This window comes from Callionymus lyra, chromosome 13, assembly GCF_982586985.1.
Source record: "Callionymus lyra chromosome 13, fCalLyr1.hap1.1, whole genome shotgun sequence".
In the NCBI taxonomy this organism is placed as follows: Eukaryota; Metazoa; Chordata; class Actinopteri; order Syngnathiformes; family Callionymidae; genus Callionymus; species Callionymus lyra.
In genome coordinates this window covers 5,921,803-5,944,420 of record NC_141830.1, presented here as the reverse complement: position 1 = coordinate 5,944,420, position 22,618 = coordinate 5,921,803, and the positions used below count along the sequence as shown (strand labels likewise).

Sequence of the window (22,618 nt, the reverse complement as noted above, 5' to 3'; positions counted from 1 at the left end):
TAAGATTCTCACCTTGCTACCTTTCCACCTGGTCTCCTGGACAAGTATATTCACCTTCCTTCTCTGCATCGTGTTAACCAACTCTCTAGCTTTTCCAGTCATCGTCCCAATATTCAAAGTCCCTATTCTCAGTCCCAGACTCTTGCCTTCCCTCTTTTCTCTCTGTTTCTGAACCTGCCTTCCCACTCTCCTCCTTTAACCTCGCCCCACAGTAGCACAATTTCCATTGTTACCCGGTTTTCAGCATCAATGGCGGTCGGCCTCGACCGAACCGGTTTGGGAGTCAAAGTTTTGATATTTGGTTTTGGCACAAGTTTTACATCGGATGCCCTTCATGACACAACCCTCAGCATTAATCCAGGCTTGGGATGGGCTCAAAAAGACACTGGCTTGTGACCTCTTAAGGCTGCATTATGACAGGTTTATGAAGCTATAAATCAATATGTACCCACAATCTAATACTGCCATAGATCTAGAGGATGTAGATTTTTAGACCATCTCAGTTATATGATATTGTAAAATATTACGGATTTATGCTATAACTGAGATGGAGGCGAGGACAGTCTAATAATATAATTTAAATTGTCTTTTAAAAGTTGTGCATGTGTTTGTGAAGAATGCTGTTGAGATATGAAATAACCAGTACCCAATTGAATAAGTTACCCTTTTGGGTTTTTATACAGTGTTTTTATTTGTGCAGGCTTTTACTTGATTTTCTGGAACTCCTGTGTTGTTCTCAGTATTATCGTGACTTTTAAAGTATATATTTTGTTGAGTATTGCATCCAGTTATCTGTAATTCTCTTTCTTTAAACGACTTAAATAATAAATCCCTTTTCTTTTTTCTCACAGCTCTTTTCATTTACACTACAAACAAGGAAAATGATGATAGTGTTATTATTTAATATGATTTGCTCCTATGTAAACGGTCTTGCATTTATCATTTGCAGCTTCAATACAGATTTCTGTACGAATATCATGTTAATAATGAATACACAAATTTAGTGCAAAATTACGACTGTAGGCAAACAACAAGGCTGAGGAATTGTGTTATATATTTTTAAATGTTCAATCGCACTACTATATGATTTTATTTGTTGTTCATTTTGATTTGCCAGTTAAATGTATTATGGTTCTAAACCTCTTTCATCAGTTACATATATAAATAATGCAACAACAGTGACACCTACTGGTAAAAACTAGCCATCACTAGAAGCGTTGGTTTTCTGGAAGTTTTATCAAATTACTGACTAAAATGGTTTATCTAAATATATTTCAGCATTCAACTAGCAAAAGTATAAACCTATTCATTATGTGACTACAACATTTGTACCCCCAGTGTTCTGTAAAGTTGATGTTTTTCCCTCTAACGTTGAACAAATGCTGTGAAAAACCTCAAACCGATGAAGGTAAAAAAAGAGGCGAAACGAGTGACGTCACGGCGTAAAGGGGGATGCTCTCCCTCAAACGTAGAAGAAATCGTAAATAATTTCGGTGAAGGAGATTTTTTTTATAGGCGTCGTAGTTATTTCGTCCTCGTTTCCAACATTGTCTACTCCAGTCAAGAAGGCTGACACAAAATATGAAACCAGGTCAGTCATGGCTCACTTCCATTGGTTAGCTTAAAGCTAAGCTAATCATGCTGCTCTCATGTGCAGTTGTAGATCCATTTTCTAGCTGGACTTAAAATGTTCTTTAGATTAAAGGTTTATTACATTTTCTGTGTGTCCTGGATGTTTTGTTTGTAGTGACAACACCAGTGAGGCGTTACTGTGTCTGCTAGCTCGAGAAAACTGTCTTGTTAGCCATGAAAAACAATTTATTTACACGTTCACAACATTGAATACATTCGTTTTAAATGGTGGTTAAAATAGTGTCGAAGGTGTTGTCGCTTCCTGAACACGATCCAGGAAGTGTTGACAGCAAGTAGCGTCTCAGACATTTAAACACAGCAGTGGCATTTGTCACTGAAACGAGCTACATTTCTGCCAGTGGATGCCTCAGTTTATTTTGGGGGTCGCTTGTTTTGTTGATAAATCTAATTTAATTAAATGATTGTGGATTGTCGATCATTCTCCCGATTGATCGGTTATTAAATCAACATCAACAGTAAAGTGTGTTGAGATAACTTTGTTATGATGGGACACTTTAAATAAAATTGAATTTAACTGTATTGAACATGGTTTTCTTCTGAATTCGAATTCTTGATTTGAATGAGTTTACTTTAGAATCAAAAATCGGTCAATTGTTTATTAATTCAAATGTGTATTTTACATCTTGCTCCAAGTAACCCATATAGGTTAGGTTAGGTAGAACTTTATTGATCCCTCAGGAGGTCTTCGGGAAATTGTTAATCTTATATATCTTCAGTAGCTCATACAAAACATCTCATGGTAAAGATCTGAAGTTTAATTATGTCTTACTAACTCAGATTGTTGTACTTGTTTTTCTTTCTGTAATGTCACGGCCTTGTTCAGAATGTGTACGTCTTAATTGTTGTCGTTTAATAATAAACTACTATAAAACTTTTTTACTTAAGGTAAGGTAAGGTAAGAACTTTATTGATAGGTCTCCTTCAGGAAATTGTTTTTTTCCAATTAGCCACAGCAAATACAGCAATTTTTGTTCATAAAAAAATAAATCAAAATAAAATAAGAACAAAAACATTCTGCTTCTCTGCTCACTGATGACAGTGTTCAGAGGATGACTGTCATCATCCATGATGGACAGTAGTTTGTCCAGAGATCTCCTCTCAGCAACTGTCACCAGTGAGTCCAGCTTCATGCCATGACCTTGTGGTTCTACTTTAACCCTCTTGCTCTGTTCTCTCCAGCATGTAGCGACTAGGACTGAGGCGTCACGGTGCAAGGGCCCGCTTAGATGAAGAATGAAGAGCCCGGTCCACAGATGCAGGGATGTGGAGCACACCCGAGGACAAGCTGGGTTGGGAACCAACTGTCTCCAGCCGGAACATCGTATCCCCATCTCCAAAGAGTTCATCACTTCCTCGTCCGCCTCCGCCATGTGGTTCATCAGGGATGTCTGTGGCATCATCTGTGCAATTATCACCTGGCTGCTCGTGTTCTACGCAGTCTTCGTGGTGCTATTCGTTTTGCTTTTGCCCTCCAAGAATCTTGTGTACAGCATTGTGAACGGAACTGTGTACAACTCACTGGCCTTTCTTGCACTTGCCTCGCACCTCAGAGCCATGTGCACCGACCCTGTAAGTTTTTAACAAAGCTTTATCATTTTCATTTTACTTAGCAAAAATAATAATCATTTATTTTGTAATGGCATCATCTTACTATCTTTCTCTTTATGTGCATAGGGAGCAGTGCCAAAAGGGAATGCAACTAGGGAATACATAGAGAGCCTTCAGTTAAAACCGGGCCAGGTGGTTTACAAGTGTCCTAAGTGCTGCAGCATAAAGCCCGACCGGGCTCACCACTGCAGGTTTGTGAGCCATTTGCCAAAACAAATACACAGTTAAAATAATTTACCTTTTCAGTTTTTTTTGTCATAATCTTCTCATGATTTCAACCACCTATGATGGCTAAGTCAAAATCATTTGTGATTAAGGCAATTTTGTTAGTTTTCCAAGATGGAGTCTACCTTTGCAAAACACAACATTTGTTGACCATTTCACTGAAAAAGATTGTAACAAAGGATAGCTATTGGCATAGAAATAACACTAGTGTGTATAAATGATGTAAGTTAGGAGGAATTCTTCAAACGTGACGTCAATTAAGCAAGATGGTAACACTTTACTTTAAAGTGACACGAGTGTGTCATAAACATGATGTCATGAACACTCATGCTGTGTCTCAAATCGCATACTTGCGTACTCAAAGTTAGTATTTTAAGTGCGTAAGTGCGTCTCAATTCTTAGTATGTGAAATGTAGTGCTCCATGTACACTAAATTGTCACTAAAACGCCCACAAAACTGAGTATGGATCGATGGACACTATCTACCCTAAACGGCTCCATCTTAGTGACGTTTTAAACGGAAGTTACGTTATATATATATATACATATATATTCATATAGTTACAGGTGTATTTTCAGCAGCAGTATAAGGATGACACGTCTTTGCTGCTGATACCAGCTTAAATATCTCGCGAATATTTCGATTCTCATATTTTTTCTTTATTTCTTTTTCCAAAGTTGCAAAACGTGCTGCCAGCAGGTGGCGATAGTGTTCCTACAGCTGGTTGAAACCATCGTTAAATAGAAGTAGAAGAAGAAGCTGTCGCGTCATTTCCTGTTAGTGTGTAGCAGCAGAGTTTGATTTGAGACATACTATCTGTGGAGAATTAGTTACTAGTTAGTACGTACACTATCCTGATGCATACTAACTTCTAGTATAGTAAGAGCAGTATGTGATTTGAGACACAGCAACAGAGTGTTATTCCAATAGCCAGCCATCCTTTGTCGCATCCTGTTTGAGTGAACTCATTAATGAGTGTCTTATGTTACACCTTTGAAGTTTTCAGTGTTTCCTAAATAAATTGAGAAAATGGTTATTTATACAGGCTGGTGCTATCTAAAAATATACAATAAAATATTACTCCAACCACCTCTTTGGTTCAACGGAACTCAGCTAAAATAAGGCAAAGACAATGCAGGAGAAAAAAGTGCTACATTTTTAAATACAGTTGCACTTAAAAAACAATATATTTCAACATTTTGTGAAACACTAGAGAGACGGATAAAAGTACTGTTTTTGGAGAAAATAATATTCATAACCTAATTGCATATGCCTGCTTGAAATGCAATACAAGTAATACATGTAATACTTGGTTTAATCAAACAGTTACTGATAAAAATGTGTATCCTTTCTTAATGAGGTAAACTATAATTCTAACTAAAACCCAAAATGAAATCCAGCCTGTTGAACTGAAACAACTGATTGATTATCCTTTTTTTTATCAAGACTTTGACAAGAACTTGCACCTAATTTTCCTCATTGCTTCCACATGCTGCCACAGTGTTTGCAAGCGCTGCATCAAAAAGATGGATCACCACTGCCCATGGGTCAACAACTGTGTTGGAGAAAACAACCAAAAATACTTTGTGCTTTTTACAGTAAGTGATGAAACGTTAATGATGATGATTTTAAGTTGACAAAGTGAACTTGGTCAACACGTTGGTACGAAAATATTTGTTGTTGTTATGAAAGTTGTTTATATGTTAGTCTATGTTCTCTAATTGAGAAATAACTATTTAAGAGATTGTATAATCTATAAAAGCTGTAGGAATTATTTGTAGGTTAAACTTGATTTATTAAAATTACTCCGAATCAATATTTAATTAATTCTTAGATTAAAACTTTGAATTTAAAAGGGTGTTTCTGAGCTTTTTAATGCAGATGTAGTTATTTTTTAAGAATCATTTTTTGTTTTAATTCCTTGTTTTATTCATGTGTCTTCTATGTTTTGCAGATGTACATTGCACTCATCTCTCTGCATTCTCTGATCATGGTGGTTTTTCACTTTCTCAACTGCTTTGAAGATGATTGGACAAGTAAGTATTTTTACATCTCTCTGTCCATCTATTTTTATTTGAAATTTAGTTACAATACGTCTCTCTGATACTGAGTGGCACGATACATCATGCAAATGTAGTTATAATATCACATCTTTTTAATCGTATATCGACACAATTTGAGCTGAAGATTTCATCACATTTGTCAACCATAATGATTAATATTAATTGTAAGTACATTCCAATTTCTTTGCGTTTCCAAAGTGGAGAGCGAATCATAGATTAACAGCATTAATCATCCTAGTCATCCTGCACATGCATTGAGATGCAAGAATTTGTGAATCATAAGATTCTTGTTTTTAATACGTATTTTTAATTTAGTGTATCAGCCTGCTTCCCACACTTCTTATAAATGACCAAAGTAAAGACATTTTCAGCATGAAAAATTTTGAGTTAAATAACTATATATAATAAACTGGGAAACAAAAGTTTGGATCCCTTCTTCGAAGCTGGACTCACTGGTGACAGTTGCAGAGAGAAGATCTCTGGACAAACTACTGTCCATCGTGGATGATGACAGTCAGCCTCTCAGCACTGTCATCAGTGAGCAGAGAAGCAGATAGAGCATGAATGCTCCTCCCATGATGCAACACTAATAGACTTAGATTAATAGATTGTTCTTTTTTTTTATGAAACATGCTGTACTGAACTGGAAACCCAATTTCCCAAGGAAATTAATAAAGTCTATCTATCTGTTGATATATCTGTATGGAAATCATTTGTATGACTCCGGTTTCCTGCTGCTCTGCTTGTTGACATCAATATCTAATTGGAATTCTCTGTATGATTGTTGACATCAATATCTGATTAGAATTCTCTGTATGATTGTTGACGTCAATATCTGATTAGAATTCTCTGTATGATTGTTGACGTCAACATCTGATTAGAATTCTCTGTATGATTTTTGACGTCAACATCTGATTAGAATTCTCTGTATGATTGTTGACGTCAACATCTGATTAGAATTCTCTGTATGATTGTTGACATCAATATCTGATTGGAATTCTCTGTATGATTGTTGACGTCAATATCTGATTAGAATTCTCTGTATGATTTTTGACGTCAACATCTGATTAGAATTCTCTGTATGATTGTTGACGTCAATATCTGATTAGAATTCTCTGTATGATTGTTGACATCAATATCTGATTGGAATTCTCTGTATGATTGTTGACGTCAACATCTGATTAGAATTCTCTGTATGATTGTTGACATCAATATCTGATTAGAATTCTCTGTATGATTGTTGACGTCAATATCTGATTAGAATTCTCTGTATGATTGTTGACGTCAACATCTGATTGGAATTCTCTGCATGATTGTTGACATCAATATTTTCAGCAGGCCCCATAAAATAACTTTGCGAAAAGATTTGGACCATGGGCCTTGAATTTGACAAATGTTGATTGCGATTTAAAGATTGCAGAATGTATTTTCTTTAAGTAAAACTTTGTAGATTTGGAAAAATGTTTAGGATTAAACCCTCAACTGCTGAAGTAGAATACATGTAAGAGTGCTTGTAACTTGTCCATTGTGAACCTGCCTCTGATGATTATCCCACGTCTGCTCCCTCCTCACTCCAGAATGTAGTACCTTCTCTCCACCAGCAACCGTCATCCTTGTCATCCTCCTGTGCTTTGAGGGGCTACTCTTCCTAATCTTCACATCGGTGATGTTTGGCACCCAAGTCCACTCTATATGTACCGACGAGACTGTAAGTAAACCTACAACATCTATATCTCCCTCTATACTGCCCATTAGTACTTGTCTTTGGTCCTATAGCTAAGGTTTTTGTCACTTCCCTTTCATCCATATTCTCATTCGAGCCAAATTGATGGTCTTGGTTATCAAGTAGTGGATTTATGTTCTTAACTGTTGTGCTTAAAACAGTGAGTTAAAAAGCATTACGCTGCATTGTATGTGTAAGTGTCTGCAGTACGACTAGGTTCGACAGAAATAAGCCAAAAATTAAATTGATCTGATAGAATTGTTGTCTCAACACCTCCATGTCCAGCAGATTCTAACATGTGCACCATCACAGTCACTTGATTGACATATTGATAATAGGTAGTCCTTGCATGTCAGAGAAAGCTCTAGTAGACTAGAGACTGTACTTATAAGCAAACTTGTAACGGACATTTAATCAAAACCCTTCATCTTCTGATTTTGAAAAACGGCCATATTCATTTTTATTTGGGATGAGTCAAAAATGAGAACCATATAGAATAAAGATGTTGTCCCAATTTGGAAAAAGAAAGTGTCAAAAAAGGAAAGTGTGGTGATAATAGGGATGACTGTCACACACACTGTAATTGTGTTACACTTTGCACTAACTGTATTTCAATGCATTTTTGTTTCTGTTTTGAAATGTTGTACACTTAGGTCAAAAGGGCCATCTACAATGTTTATTTGTAATGTTGTGTCAATACTGCAGATTTTATTGTCTAATCAAAAAATGCTCTTGTGAGTGGTCAGGCCAGCTCCCTTGTGCCCGTGTCCCCCTTGTGAAACAATATGTTATCGATATAACATAAAATACGACTTCTATAGGTTCTTTGAGAACACCCAGTTTCTCTATGCAGAATTGGCAAAGTAGTTACTTAATGGTAGCCTTCCCTTTACCAGCTAATAACCACACTCTTTTGCTGAGTCATCTGACTTTGTGGAGATTTGTTGTGAAAGTGTAAAAAAAAAGAAAATGTAAGAGTCAATTTCATTAATATGGAACATGCAAAGATGTTATTTTTAGGATTGTGGTTGGTCAGAATTATATTGAAACATCGTTATAGGATATGTTTATCTAATAAACACCAAGACAAGTAAATAAACTTGGATTGCATAGTATTCTTCATAAGTGTATTCAGAACTTTGCAGTATGTGTCATGTTGTACTGAAGGTGATCGTCACTCGATGTGAGAGTCGGGCTCCACGTCTGAGGGTATATTTTTAGTAGGATATACTTGTGAGAGTCCGTTTCGCAAGCAAAGCATTTGTAACTACAGGTTTAACACATGGTTGGATTACCATAATATACAAGTTGTTATACAAATGTGCCCAGCATGCATCTGTTCCATGTGTTTAGGTTCCATACCCAGGTTTTAGATGTTGGTCTGTCATAAGTGGGTCAGTAAAGCAACTGAAGTTTGCTTGTCTCTTATTTCCAGGGTATAGAGCAATTGAAAAAGGAAGAGAGAAGATGGGCTAAAAAAACTAAATGGATGAACATGAGGGCTGTATTTGGACATCCTTTCTCCTTATTGTGGTTTAGCCCCTTCTCCACCCCCGAACACGGGAAAGCTGAGACCTACCAGTATGTGGTGTAGGAACTTGGCACAGGGAGGTCCACAATTTGGAACCATCATTGTCTCTTTGGCTGAGGTTCTAGGATTTTCAATGCTTGCAAAATTGCTCTCCTCATCATCCACATGTCTTTTTTTTCTGCTCTCTTTGCCCAGTGGACACTTGTTTATCATCACTGTGATGGATCTTAATATTATCCTGTGTTAGTGTTTTTGCCGTTTTCATTCACGCTGTTTCCAGGCTAAAAGCAGAACAGTAATTGATAACTGGTCCATCTAACATATTGTATGTTGTAAAGAGTTGTTTCAGAAAATTAAAGCAAAGTTTTGGAAAATGTAAATTTGAAAAACAAAAAAAGGTGTCTGTGCCAAACTAAGGGTTCCCTCCTTAAATAATTTGATCGGTAAAACCCTCCGTTCCCCCCAAAGCATTGTGTTACTGAATCATTGTGGCTTTTCTTTGGCTCCATGGCTACTATTTTTGGCATTTGCTTCTTGTAAATATTGTTCATCCGGAGTAGATTGGGTCATTTTATAAAAAGTGAATTCCTTGATTTTTAAAAATTGAATCACACTCAACTCCCAAACATACACATGTAATGGTAACTGCTGGCAAGTCTACTTGATATCTGTAGTTGGACTGCTGGGAAAGTGTGTTGGCCACATGCTTTAGTAATGCAAACCGGGTGCTTTTGGTGGAATTGGGGGATAACAAAATGGGATAAAAATAAATCCCTGGAAATGTTATATTTCCTTTTTTTTATCAAACTATATTTATTCTGTAATGATAACTGAAAAAGCACTGAGGCGCATACATCTGACAAAACTGGTGATTACACGTCTTATTATATACATACTGTATATACATTATCTACTACTTAAGTCAAGTAAATTATCTTCCATGATTGAAGCATTGTATTGCCTCGTGGACGTGAGAGAAATGGGTTAATCTCGCTGTAATTCAGACTCTGGCCTCAGGAAGTGCAGGGTCTTAACCGCTTAGTGTTGCATTCCAGGGCCAAAGGTGCATCAATTATGTCTAACCATCCATCTAACCTTGGCAGAGACATAAATGCTTTTAAAACTCATATTCTAAATACTGTAACAGTTCTCTGAAAGGACATGTCAGATTCCTTCACAATATCACATCATGCGTAAATGTTGATGTACAGATTCTTCATACTCATTGAAACACATGACTTATTAACTACAATAATTTAGCCATTATCATCATTTTTAATTATTAATTTATTCTGTTATTTTCCATGGATCCATGACTGCATTAGGTTTTTCAAAATAAGAGTCTGTAAACTGTATCCATGACCTTCTTCAGGAGAAAGCGTTATTACATTTCTTTGAGTGCCTGTGCTTGTCGAGGGGCTTTGAAAACGGTCAAAGGAATTTCCATGTTGAAGGATCAGTGAAGTTGTTTTCTCTCGTCAACATTCTCGTCACAGCTCATGATGTCTGCTTTGTAAAGCTGCCTTTTTTTCCGTTTGACATTCCTTTAGTGTAGAAAGAGGCATCATTCACCAAGTGAAATGTACACTATTTCCATAGTTGTGTATCTGATCCAGACTGTGCTACTAATTCAGCTCAACTTTCCTTGTTTTGACGTGTTTTAACACAAACATCCAGAAAGGTATAGAACACTTTTTTCTGCTACACAAATGTAAATCCATTCAACTTCTGGATAGATTTTATTTATTTATCTACGAGGGGCAAGGGGGGCATCCATGAATATGCCAACTTGCTTATGATGTGACAAATGTGTTTAAAGGTCTTAAATTATGCTTGTCTAGCCAGTGTTGTATAAATCAACATTGGTTACATAAAAAAGCTCAAATAAAATGTAAAATATTCACACCAAAAAAAAAAGTCAGGCTATTTAATGCCGTAAGTATTCTCTTTTACACGTTTATGGCAATTCCGGTATCTACAGCAGCTACTTCAAAAGAAATGTATACATATATATACTTTTTGTCTTCAATCCTCAAGTGGATTATTTCTGAAGGCAGGAGTGCACACCGTACATGACTCCACTGAGATAATGAATCAACAGTTGACAAACGTGTTTTAACATTTTGAGGATTGATTTTTTAAGTGGACTCACTCTTGCTTCAGTGAAAGAACATCTGAGTCACTTCCTGTACTTGTTATGCAGGTTTCCAGCTAAGACTTTCTGCAGAATTATCCAGAAAGTGGTCAAGTCATTCGTATTTAGAAAGTACTTGGAACGATCTGATCAATGGATTGTACATTAAGGAATTCCCACCTATGTGTTAAGGCCACTTGTTATTTATAAAAAAAATCAGTTTGTCTTAATAGCACTCAAAGCAACTGGATAGCATAAATTAGGACCTTTACATACAGTATGTGCGGCGCAAGGTTTTCGGTGGAAAAATAACCATGTGCTCTTAGACTGCATGCTGCCTTTGTTTTTGTTTGACTTTCAAATATGTTCAGGAATAAATGACTTTTTAGTTATTTCGTAGAAACGAAGATCATGTTGTAAAAAAAGCCCAAGGATTTTAGCTGGACTGAAATGGAACATAAATTATCCTCATGATGCTAAACTTGTATTTGTTCATTTTCTTATCCTTGCTCTGTACATTTGTTTGTTGCTTTTTTTTACTGGAAACTCTGTGTTTCAATGCAATGAGCAGATGGACAACAATTGTATGAAACACCTCTGATTATATGAAAACGGTGGGGTTTTGTTTTTTTCAGAACTTTTAATGATTTATAACAAGAAGATGAATTGTTCTTATTTGCAATACACTATGGTTCATCTTGTGTTTGCTATTAAAGGTTTTTTCAGGTCACCACTACTACGTCTTCTATGTGGCTCTATCCTCGTCTGTCTCGACACTCCCTGTCAAACTTTCTCCTTTGAAAGCGTCTAACATTCATTCATGTGCTGTGGTTGATAAAAGCCTCTTCCAAAAGCTCTCTGAAGCAGACAATAGTCTTGTACGAGGTAAGCTAGCTACACCACTGACACGGGGTGTATCGTCAAAAGCATGCAGATCTGAATTGGAAAGTGAAACACACTAGACCTCCTCTTCACATTGGATGTTTCAGCCAAACATGAATGACTGAGCTTTTTTTTTTTGTTTGTTTCTTTTGATAAGTGCATGGGCATCATGTGTAGTTGTGGCACTTTATAGTGTAATGCAGCTGAAAATTGTGAATGTATGCGTTTAATCTGCTATTTTCATGGCCATACTCACTACTGTTTCATTTCGTCTTTTTCCTTTATAAAATATGTTCAGATTTATATTCAGTTTCAGTAGAAATATACATTTAAAAAATCCAGATTCATACCCAGACCCTGAAGATTTTGACCTTCTTTTCTGGTCAAAGTCTGGACTTTGAACCACACAGTTTTGAGTATTGTATTAGAATAGAGATTAAACCAATTATTATTTCTACTTTATGAACATTCAGTTTTAAATCAAACCATCGTGTTGTGCCATCGTTGTGCTGCATGTCACAGAAACAAAAGTGTTTTCCTCCGACGGTTCCTCACGCTTGGTTTTTGTTTCCTCTTCAGGGAATCGAGCGTCTGAAGGGTGAGACGGGAAAGTGGGGTAAGGTACCTTGCTGGGAGGCCATGGAAATAGCCTTTGGCGGGTCCTTCTCACTGGCCTGGTGCAGCCCCTTCTCCGGCCTGAGCTGTAAGACCACTACTCCTCTGCCAGACAGTGACATCCCACAGGGGGAGATCATCGAGGAGGACGTCATAGAAATACCACTCAACTAGAGAAAGCTGAGCTTTACACAAACCATCCAGCAATTTCCAAATTATATTTTTTTATATTCTACATACATCCTACATATACTGTATCACCTTTACCTCTGAAGGTGTGTGTATTGCTCCACCAAATATGCAAAAATACAAGTATATATCTTTTTATGTTACTATGGTTTTATGTAAACAAATCCTTTTCAATGCAGCTTCAAGTCAAATCGATTCATTCTGACAGTTGCCCTTGATAAACATACAATTGACTTCCAGCATGTGTATCCAAAGAACTATCCTGTCAGTTAGTGCTGTCCTCAAAAGGCTCAGTCACTATTTTTAGCTCTTTCTTAACTTCTTTAACTTTCTTAACTTAAAGCTGAGATCTGTTTTTATAAGTCTTTACAATGTTTAACTTTAAGTGAGAGGCTGCTGATGTAATTCAAATGAAAAGAACTAACCAGCCTCGGCTAATGTCAATCACTCTGTGCCTTATATGTGAAGAACAGACGGGATCCATACCATCATTTTTTTTATTGCACATTCTTTTCGTAGGCTGTAGTGGAGCTAGGCATATGATGTTCATTTTAAACGTTTTGTAAATAATTGCTGTTGTGACGACACATGTTCTTTCAATGACGCGGTGATGGGGAGGCAGTAGGATGATGCCAAGGTCAGTGTGTTTAGGTCACAATGGTAGATTCAAACATGCACTATATTGTCACACTATCTTATTAGACATAGGGTGAGATAAGGGAGTGGGCCACTTATTTCTTTGATTTTCCTGGGCAACAAGCTTTATGTGTTTTGAAGATAATACAGTTGGGATGAGGAAGCCACTTTAAAGATAAAATTGCCATTTTAGCTTTTGGTGTTCATTCAAATATTCTTCCATTTATGAACTCTTTTTTTATATAAATATATCTTTATTGTCCTTTTTCTTTGAGGATGTCTGGTTTTGTTCTGATTTCTGTTTCCAAATAAAATATTTAATATCAAAGCATAATATCATTACACTTACTTTTCAATATAAATCAATAAAAAAGTTTTGTTTTTTATTCTTGGCCATATGTTTTTCTACAAGCATTATTAAATTCCAATGTGATGGTTTTGGAAGATGTTTTAAATTTATTTGCACATTTTTTTGAAGGGTCCCTGAAATCTTTTTTGAAGAAGCAACATATCCATTCTCAATAGTTTACTGTACTATTTTTTATTATACATTTATTTTCACACAGGAGAACTGTACAGCTACTTTGTTTATATGGTTGCTGTAATAATCCTTTTGTTTTGATGCCACTACAGTATGTTGAGAAAAAAAAAGTAGAGAACCACTTTGATTACCAGTCAAAGGTCACCCATGTATCCATGGTAAAGAAAAAATATAAAATTAAAGATGACTGCCACAATTCTGACCCTAAATATCGAATAAAGGTCTGGTTTTCCATCGCTTTTCATGGCAGCACTTGATTGGCGTATGGGGTACAGGAGAGCCAATAATGGTTTGGCGAGGATGTAGAAAATATTCACCTTCACAGAATCCAATGTGTCATAGTTGTAGTAAAAAATATATATATAGTTCTACTCAGTTGCAGCAGGAGTAATGTCACATTATCTTTCCTTTTTGGTCTGGTCCTGTGGTGAGGATCCATGGAGAACCAAGAGTCCACATAGAGTAAGTGTGATGCCAAACCACCACAGAGGCGCCTGGGTCTCACCGAAGAGCCACCGTCCGAGTGCTGCCTAGAGAGGCAGAAAGATAAGTTAATGATAGTCGCACTCCAGAGTCGTGTTATCGTTTGCTCACTGAGGTGATGAAGTTGGTGGCAGTTGTGGTGACGGTGGCGGTCGCTGAAGAGGAGCAGTGGCGGAGAGCTTTGGAGAAGACGTTCCACATGACGGTGTTGCTGGTCAGCAGCAGAGCTCCGCACATGAGCCGGAGCGGGAGGTGCAGCTGAAAGACGAGCCATATTATATATAGACTGTTGGTGGTAACGCAATAAATATCAAGTAGTCTTGTCTATATGGTACAAGTACTTCCAAATAAGTCCTTGTTTATTGCAATGTTTGACATTTTCTAACATCACCTTAAAGGGCGACTAATGTGAAAACCCAACTTTCCTGACTTCAAATGTTGGCGTCTTCCTTTCAAAGATGCAAGATGATGATGTTTTGAAGTCGTTGCTTTCTAAAGTTCTCCCCCCTTCTGAAATCTCAGCGAACGAAAGGTTACGAGGGGCTGAAGCAATTTTGTAACGTAGATCATTTAAACAAGAGAGTTTTGAACACATACTGACAAATGCTATAGAGATCAAAGATCAATTTTAGAGAAACTAAACTTATAAACACATTAGTTAAAGCCGTTAAATCTTTTGAGAACTTTTCAAAACGTCACAAAACTATGCCAGATTTTAGAGCTTCATACTATTCATGGTCAGGCTCCTCCTTACATCACTGATCTGATCCAGCCTTACACCCCAGCTCGGGCTCTGAGGAAAGAAATCCTTCCAGACTGTTGCTCCTAAGCTTTGGAACGATCTTCCTCTCTCTCTGTGTTTGATGATCTACTGACTCCTTTAAGAAACATCTTAAGACGTTTTTATTTGTTCAGGCTTTTCCTTGATTTTCTGGAACTCCTGTTGTGTTCTCAGTATTATCTTGACCTTTAAAGTATATTCTTTATTGAATATTGTTTTGATTGTTTAAGCGCTTTGTGACCCTGGTCTGGAGAAGCGCTATACAAATAAAAATGACTTACTTACTTACTTACAATAGAGATCAAAGATCAATTTTAGAGAAATTGAACTTATAAACACATTAGTTGCCATTAAATCTTTTGAGAACTTTTCAAAACTATGCCAGATTTTAGAGCTTCATACATACATCTGTCGCACTGTATGTGGTAAAATTGCAAGAACTTCAATAAGAAGAGAATAATTCAAGTTTACTGCCTTGAATTCAACTGGAACCGTCTTAGAAATCCATCGTGTGTAGAGAGTACGAACCCAGGTGCAGGTTGCTGTCTGGGCTCCGGACCAGCCGCTGAGGCTCGCCTCACAGATCCCAACCAGATGTTCTGCCCCGAGAGACAGCTTCGCCAACAGAGACGATGAGGCTCCCAGGAGCCCCGCTAGACACGCGTACAGAGACCCCGAAGTCATGTTCCTGTCAGTGAATGCGTTATAACTAGATCGATATATTCGATTACTTTTTCAACATCGAAGTGAAGACTTAGTTTTAAATATCAATTTTCTTATTCTATAATTGTATTCAGAAGTATGTTTGCATCGTTGGATCCTTTTTTGTTCTAAACTTAAGTCATTTGTTTCCGTGTATTTTTCTTTTACTTGCTTCCGGAATGTTCACCAATCACAGACCCTTCTGAAATCACGTGACACGGTCTCTTGTTGATGACGTCATTTTGTTTTGGTTCAACCTTGTGCTAGGCAGCTAGGCTAAAAAGAAACGGTTTCTCATTCATTCCTGCGTGTGTTTCGTGTTGTGTGATGAATAAAGGAAAAGTCAGCGGTGTTTCGTGGGTGAAACCAGAGGAACCGTCGTTTCTGAAAAAGTTTAAAAACGACGTTGGCTACAAAGAAGGGCCTAATGTTGACACAAAGGTAGGCAGTGGAAGCGTGTTGTCATGTATTTATAGTTCATGTTTACTCGTGTTGTTTTTCTTACATTGATCTAGATTATATGGTCGTTATCATTTATTTCACGATCAATTGATGTAGACTGCATCGAAATAAATGTTTGCATGTAGTTAAAATTACTCAGCGTATATGTTCACCGCCTTTTTCTTCAGAATCAAATTTTTTACACATACAGTCAGATTTAGGCTACTTTAGACACTCTTTAACTGGGAAATTATTCCAATCCGGCCATGTTCTCTTTATTTCTCTTTATTCTTGTTCTTATTTTATTTAGATTTATTTTTTATGAAAAAATGCTGTATTTGCTGTGGCTATTGGAAACAAACAATTTCCCAAAGGAGACTTCCTGAGGGATCAATAAAGTCTTACCTTACGTGACCTGTCTCGTGTACTGGTCTAAAAAAATGACGTATTCTCGGTTTGCCATGGTCCGTTAGTAGCTGGACATTGAGATGTCTTACGATCAAAGTAAGATAAGGACCTTTTTGAGGTGGAAATGTTTTGAGAAAGACACAGCCTTGTATGAAGTCTGATAAATGTATGTCTGTTTTTCTTAGAGGCAGGAAATGCCAACATTGGACGATGACAGTGGGAGTGATAAAGAGGATGAACTGCCACAAGTTGTTGTTCTCAAAGAAGGAGACCTGACCACAGAGGAGGTTAAACAGGTGAAGGAAAAGAGTGGTCCTAACAAAGAAAAAGAAAAAGGTAAGAAAGTAATTTATATTTGTAGAGCTCTTTTCCAGACTAGGGTCACAAAGCGCTTAAACAACCAAACAATATTCAATAAATATATGCCAGAAGGTCAAGACAACACCGAGACAAACACAGGAGTCTCAGAAAATCAAGGAAAATCTCAAATAAAAATGTCTTGAGATGTTATTGAAGGAGTCAGTAGATCCAACACAGAGGGAGAGTAAGATCGTTCCAAAGCTTAGGAGCAACAGTCTGGAAGGATTTCTCTCCTCTGGTCCTGAACCGTGTGCGTGGAACCATCAGTAGATTCTGATCCACAGACCTCAGAGCCCGAGCTGGGGTGTAAGGCTGGATCAGATCACTGATGTAAGGAGTAGCTTGACCATGAATAGATCTGAAAGAAAGAACCAGAATTTTAACGTCGATGAAAATAAACTGAAAGAAAGCTATAAGCCAGTGAAGAGATTTAAGGTTCTAAGAAATGTGAGTCCTTCTACTAGAGCGGGTCAGAATTCTCGCTGCAGAGTTTTGTATCAACTGCAGGCGAGACACATCCTTCTTGTTAAGACATGAAAACAAACTGTTACAATAGTCCAGACGAGAAGAAACAAACGCATGGATTATAAGCTCCAGATAATGCTGTGACAATATTTCCCCAAGTTTAGAGATTTTTCTCATTTGAAGAAAACAGTTTCTGGTCAGTTTTCTGCAGTGTTGAACTAGAGACATGTCTTAGTAAAGAAAAGTTTTCTAAGGCTCAGTTTGACAGACTGACCTAAGTCACCCAAGTATTGAATCAACTCTGGAACCTTATCATCAGGAGCAATAACCAGAGTTTCAGTTTTGTCCCCATTTAGCTGTAAAGTGTTTTCATTTAGCCATTGTTCGATTTCTAGAAAACAATTGGATTAAGTTATTCAGCCTCCCGGGCTCAGTTGGATCAAAAGAGCAGTAGAGCTGGATGTCCCCAGCAAAAATGTGATAAACAGAAAAACTGTTTGCAGTATCGGCTGAGATGACACGCCTCTGAGACCTGACTTTCAAGGGCTTAGGTTCAGGGATGAAGTCCAGGTTAAACAAAACAAGAGAATGATCACTCAGATGCATTAGAGATGTTCAGGCCAAGAGTAAAAACTAAGTCTGGAATGTGGCCTTTTTGATGAGTGGGTTCAGAAACATGTTTCTCAAAATTAAAGGCTTCAGTTAAAGTTAAAAGTTATTTAGCGAAGAAAGATGTGATGTCAGCAACATGAAGACTAAAGTCTCCAAGAATAAGAACAGATTCCATTTGAATAATAGAAGATAAGAAGTCACTAAAGTAATTCAAGAACACCGCCGCAGGACCAGGTCGACGGTTGGACCACTAAAAGAAAAAAAATGTTATTAAGTGTGACCATAATTTATGTGAAGTGATAGTTTATCCAGATTTATTTTACTTATTCTTTCCTCAAAAAGGCTGTTACTTCTTCAGTCATTTCATAGCTCCTGATTTACATGGAGCTTTATATGGAGCTTTGGGACTTCCTATGTTAAAGGAGAAGATACTCTGCTGTCTTAAAATCTTTGGATGCGTTAGCCCATGTTTTACTTCTGTTTCAAGGTGAACGACCTCCACCATTGCATATGTATTTATTGAAGCCAGCAAGGTCGTTCACTTTGGTCCAGAGGCAAAACAAGGGATATGTTCATTATTGCAAACAAGATAAAACAACACATTTAAGTTCCAATTGATCCCATTTTTTAATGACAATCTGTTTAAAAACATTGCCTAACCTCAAGCTGTTCTGACACTAGATGAGGCACCTGCTGATGGAAAGATCCTCTTCAAAAAACCCACCAAGAGATCCTCCACTGATAAGTTCCAAGGAATCACTGCCAGCTCCAGCAAGAAAAAGAAGGATGCCGGGGAAACGGAGTCGAAGAAGGAGACCACTACTGGAAAGAAAGTGAAAAATAACAGCCTTCTGTCATTCGGGGTAGATGACGAGGAAGAGGACTGATTCCTTTCCACCAGTAGTACTTGGAAAGAACCACACAAGCATCATCATTCATTGTGAAACTGAACCCAGCTCGACTCATCCAAGCATTCATGACGGTGTACATTTGTTAAAAGAAGCCACTTACTAGACAAACACGCTGATACAATGGCTGCAACTTGCACCAGATTCACTTTCTTAAGCACAAACATAAGCCCTCTCTACACATATTGGTACAAAGTAAGTTTTCAAAGTTGCTTAACTAAAACTAAATTAGCTCATCCTGGTGCTTCCTTGAATGCACTACGAATTTTATTAATTTTTGGTAGCTAAAATGTCTTCATAATGTATAACAATGAGCAGGAATCAGTCGCAGCAATAATATTCATGACTTGTTGTTTCTGGAGTAGGTTGGTTCTCCTTCCTCATATATTCCAGTCGTCGAAATGTCAGGTTCTGCAAAAATGAATCTCATCATCTGTTGGTCTATACGTTTTTTCAGGCCATGCTGTTTGTTCGCATGATTCAGTTTTTCTGTTTTTAAACTCCTGATTGTGGAATATCTAATACATTCAATGCTTCATTGAATATATTCTAGCTTCGACAAAGGAGCTGTAACGTTTGAACTAGAAACAGTGCATTCAGGTCAATGCGATTCTTACTTTTTAAGTGTTTGTTTTTGTTCAATTGTGAACATTTCAAATAATTGTGACAGCTATTTTTTATGTGAAATATTAAAGTGAACTTGATGTGATGAATGTTTGCTTGTCATTTGATTACAGATCATGACTTTTATCAGCAGAAAATAGTTTATGGCAGCAAAAATGTTAGTCTGTATGAAAATCCAATGCTGTGTCTCAAATCACACACTTCTCTTAGTATACTAGAAGTTAGTATGCATCAGGATAGTGTACATACTAACTAGTATGCAAATTCTCCACAGATAGTATGTCTCAAATCAAACTCTGCTGCTACACACTAACAGGAAATGACGCAACAGCTTCTTCTTCTACTTCTATTTAACAATGTTTCAACCAGCTGTAGGAACACTATCATAAAGAAATAAAGAAAAAATATGAGAATCGAAATATTCACAAGTTATTTACGCAGGTATCAGCAGCGAAGACGTGTTTATCCTTCTACTGCTGCTGAAAATACACCTGTAAGTATATGAATATATATATATAACTTCCATTTACAACGTCACTAAGATGGAGCCGTTTAGTGTGGTTAGTGTCCATCGAACCATACTCAGTTTTGTGGGCGTTTTAGTGTCAATTTAGTGTGTATGGTGCACTAAATTTCGCATACAAACGATTGAGACGCACTTACGCACTAAAAATACTAACTTTGAGTATGCAAGTATGCGATTTGAGACACAGCACAAGACTAAAGTTCTTAAACACATTAAAGGAACCTAAAGCCAGGATGTTTTCGGTCTTTCAACATCAAACACCTTCAACTCGGCCGTAATCGGATCAGGGGTGTCATTAATGGCTCTATTCCTTGATTTTAGTGGCATGCCCAAAGTAGCGAGGGATGTGTGGAGCCATAAGAGTTCCTAATTTAAACATTTCCTTCCAAACCAGTTTAAACCACAACACGTTTAATTAGACTCATAAAAAGGGTCAATATTCCGAATTTCTACAATCTCTCTAGGCTTGAACATTGATTGAATCGATGCTCATTTAGCTATTGTATATAAATTATTTTGGATTGTAAATCGTCACTGTTTATCTGAACCATCAACTTGGGGACATTGCATTTATCATCCTTGAAATGTGAACAAACACTTTAATCCTTGAGGACACATCAGTGGGTGGACAAGCTATTCCACCCTATGCACACGTTGGACCTTTATCCAGCAGGGATTAACAAAATCAAATACAGACATAACGAAGGATCAAATACAGACATCTGTCAATATTAGCACAAACTCCACCTTTGTCTGATTATGAACTCAAAACAGTCTGTCTTCTACATGTGGAAATAAACTCTTTTTACTGTTGCTGATGAGTCGAGAGTCGAATATGTCGTCCGGGTTAAGATTACTTTTACTATCTGTGAGCAGACGTTGACTCGGCAAACGTGTCAATGAAACCATCTTTGAAATGTGTCGGCAACACTCAAGACAAGAATGTTATCTTTAAAGGAAAGAAGACCTGAGATCAAATCCAGACGTGTGTGACCAGGGAAAACCTCACAGTCACGGCATGACCATATGATGATGTTGACCCTTGCACGCGGCAAAAACTTAATCTTACCAAGTATATATTTTTCATTTCTAGTCAAAATATCTCTGGTCAACAACTAACTCACAGATTGTATTGTAATGAGTCTTAGTATAAATATCTACAGTACAGTGTGTTTATCTTCTTACATTTTATTTTGCCCAGCTCAAGATTTTGTGAGGCTTATATATATATTCTTAATTCAAGAAATGTTATGAAGATAAATTCCACGTGTAACAATTTATCAAACAAAAGACCCAAGTGCAAGAGTAGAGAAAGAACAACGGCAAAGGTAACGATAAAATACACCATCTAATCACAAACAATAAAGTGAAGTCCAACACAATGTCCAATGGATAGAGAAAGACGGTTCTGGGCAGGGGCGCGAGATCCATTAGGGGAGAAGAGAAACACAATTAGCTCATCGAAGGAGAACAACAGTCAAGGAGTGAGTACAGAGTTGCCGTCCAGAAGGTCGGGCAGGAGCAAGATTTCTCGGGGTTTCAGAAGCAACCTGTTGACGCTGACCGTCGAGTGTCTGGAATCACTAGAAGTGACACCACTGTTACTCTTCCATTGGTAGACTTTTTCTTATCAAAAGCAAAATGATGTCGTATTGTTATTTTAACTGGTCTGTTTTCTACTAGTCCAGCATTCATTTTTAATATAACAAAAATCTTATCTATGTTAATTTCAATAAAGGTTATTGCACTTGTGTTACTATTGACTTGTTAACTGATCAACTGATGTTGCTATTTCAAATGTTATTAATATTCTTGCAGATTATAAGATGTTCATAAAGCTGCAGGGATCACAAACGATTAGTCATCAAATTAAAACATGAAATGTTGGAGCGAAACATACATTTGAATGAAATCGTTTAACAAAGAGGAGTTATGAGACCAGTTATCACATGTATTTTGGTGCTTACCAGAACTGAAAGAAATCTGTGTCTGGCTGAAAAATGCATAATGGTAAATGTTTCACATCTCACATCATACTGATGCACCAAAGATCGCAACATTGGCCCATCAAAGTCTGAAGTTGCCTGCAAAGATCACATGATCAAATTCAGCTGTGGGCCTCTGCAACCTGTGTAGCTATCCTGTAAGAATTTATGGAGTAGAAGAGTTGAGACAAGAAAGGCAATTTCAAAATTGACAGTCATTCCTCACTGAAAAATGGGTCTCTCTTGTCAGAGCTCAGGGATGTTGTCTGGGCCTGAACTCACAAAAATTAGAAATTGGACTCGTGGATGCATGGTCCACCTGTTTCAGAGAGTCAGATAAATATACAAGACGAAACATCCCCACCAAGAATGTGACGCTTCTGACTTCCATATTCATGCCTCGTTGGTTACTAATACCTCCTGATATAAGAACACATCCATTACAAACAAAGCTATTCAGTTTGCTTTTCATTCAGCTGTAACACCACACCGGTCTGTTATTTTACGACTGCATCTTACAGT

General features: G+C 37.2%; 3 protein-coding genes across 4 annotated transcripts; 2 read left to right on the top strand and 1 right to left on the bottom strand.

The window, feature by feature from the left end:
* Window positions 1-1,444: 1,444 nt before the first annotated feature.
* LOC148067060 (palmitoyltransferase ZDHHC3-like) lies at window positions 1,445-13,646 on the top strand. 2 transcript variants are annotated; one of them, XM_087805117.1, is made up of 7 exons: window positions 1,445-1,591; window positions 2,833-3,222; window positions 3,328-3,452; window positions 4,989-5,085; window positions 5,442-5,523; window positions 7,128-7,258; window positions 12,400-13,646. In XM_087805117.1, the coding sequence occupies exons 2-7, from the start codon at window positions 2,887-2,889 to the stop codon at window positions 12,607-12,609; spliced, it is 981 nt and encodes a 326-aa protein (XP_087661243.1). In that variant the 5' UTR covers window positions 1,445-1,591; window positions 2,833-2,886; the 3' UTR covers window positions 12,610-13,646. The 2 variants fall into 2 exon arrangements, with proteins under 2 accessions (XP_087661243.1, XP_087661244.1); XM_087805118.1 differs by lacking the exon at window positions 12,400-13,646 and adding an exon at window positions 8,709-10,721.
* A 119-nt stretch (window positions 13,647-13,765) lies between these two features.
* LOC148067059 (transmembrane protein 42-like) lies at window positions 13,766-15,941 on the bottom strand. Its single transcript, XM_087805120.1, has 3 exons — window positions 15,594-15,941; window positions 14,396-14,542; window positions 13,766-14,331 (listed from the first exon to the last, which is right to left on the bottom strand). Exons 1-3 carry the CDS (start codon window positions 15,747-15,749, stop codon window positions 14,200-14,202), a joined length of 435 nt encoding a protein of 144 aa, XP_087661246.1. The 5' UTR covers window positions 15,750-15,941; the 3' UTR covers window positions 13,766-14,199.
* A 68-nt stretch (window positions 15,942-16,009) lies between these two features.
* kiaa1143 (KIAA1143 ortholog) lies at window positions 16,010-19,670 on the top strand. The gene is made up of 3 exons (XM_087805119.1): window positions 16,010-16,208; window positions 16,802-16,952; window positions 18,735-19,670. The coding sequence occupies exons 1-3, from the start codon at window positions 16,095-16,097 to the stop codon at window positions 18,938-18,940; spliced, it is 471 nt and encodes a 156-aa protein (XP_087661245.1). The 5' UTR covers window positions 16,010-16,094; the 3' UTR covers window positions 18,941-19,670.
* The last annotated feature ends 2,948 nt before the right edge of the window (window positions 19,671-22,618 follow it).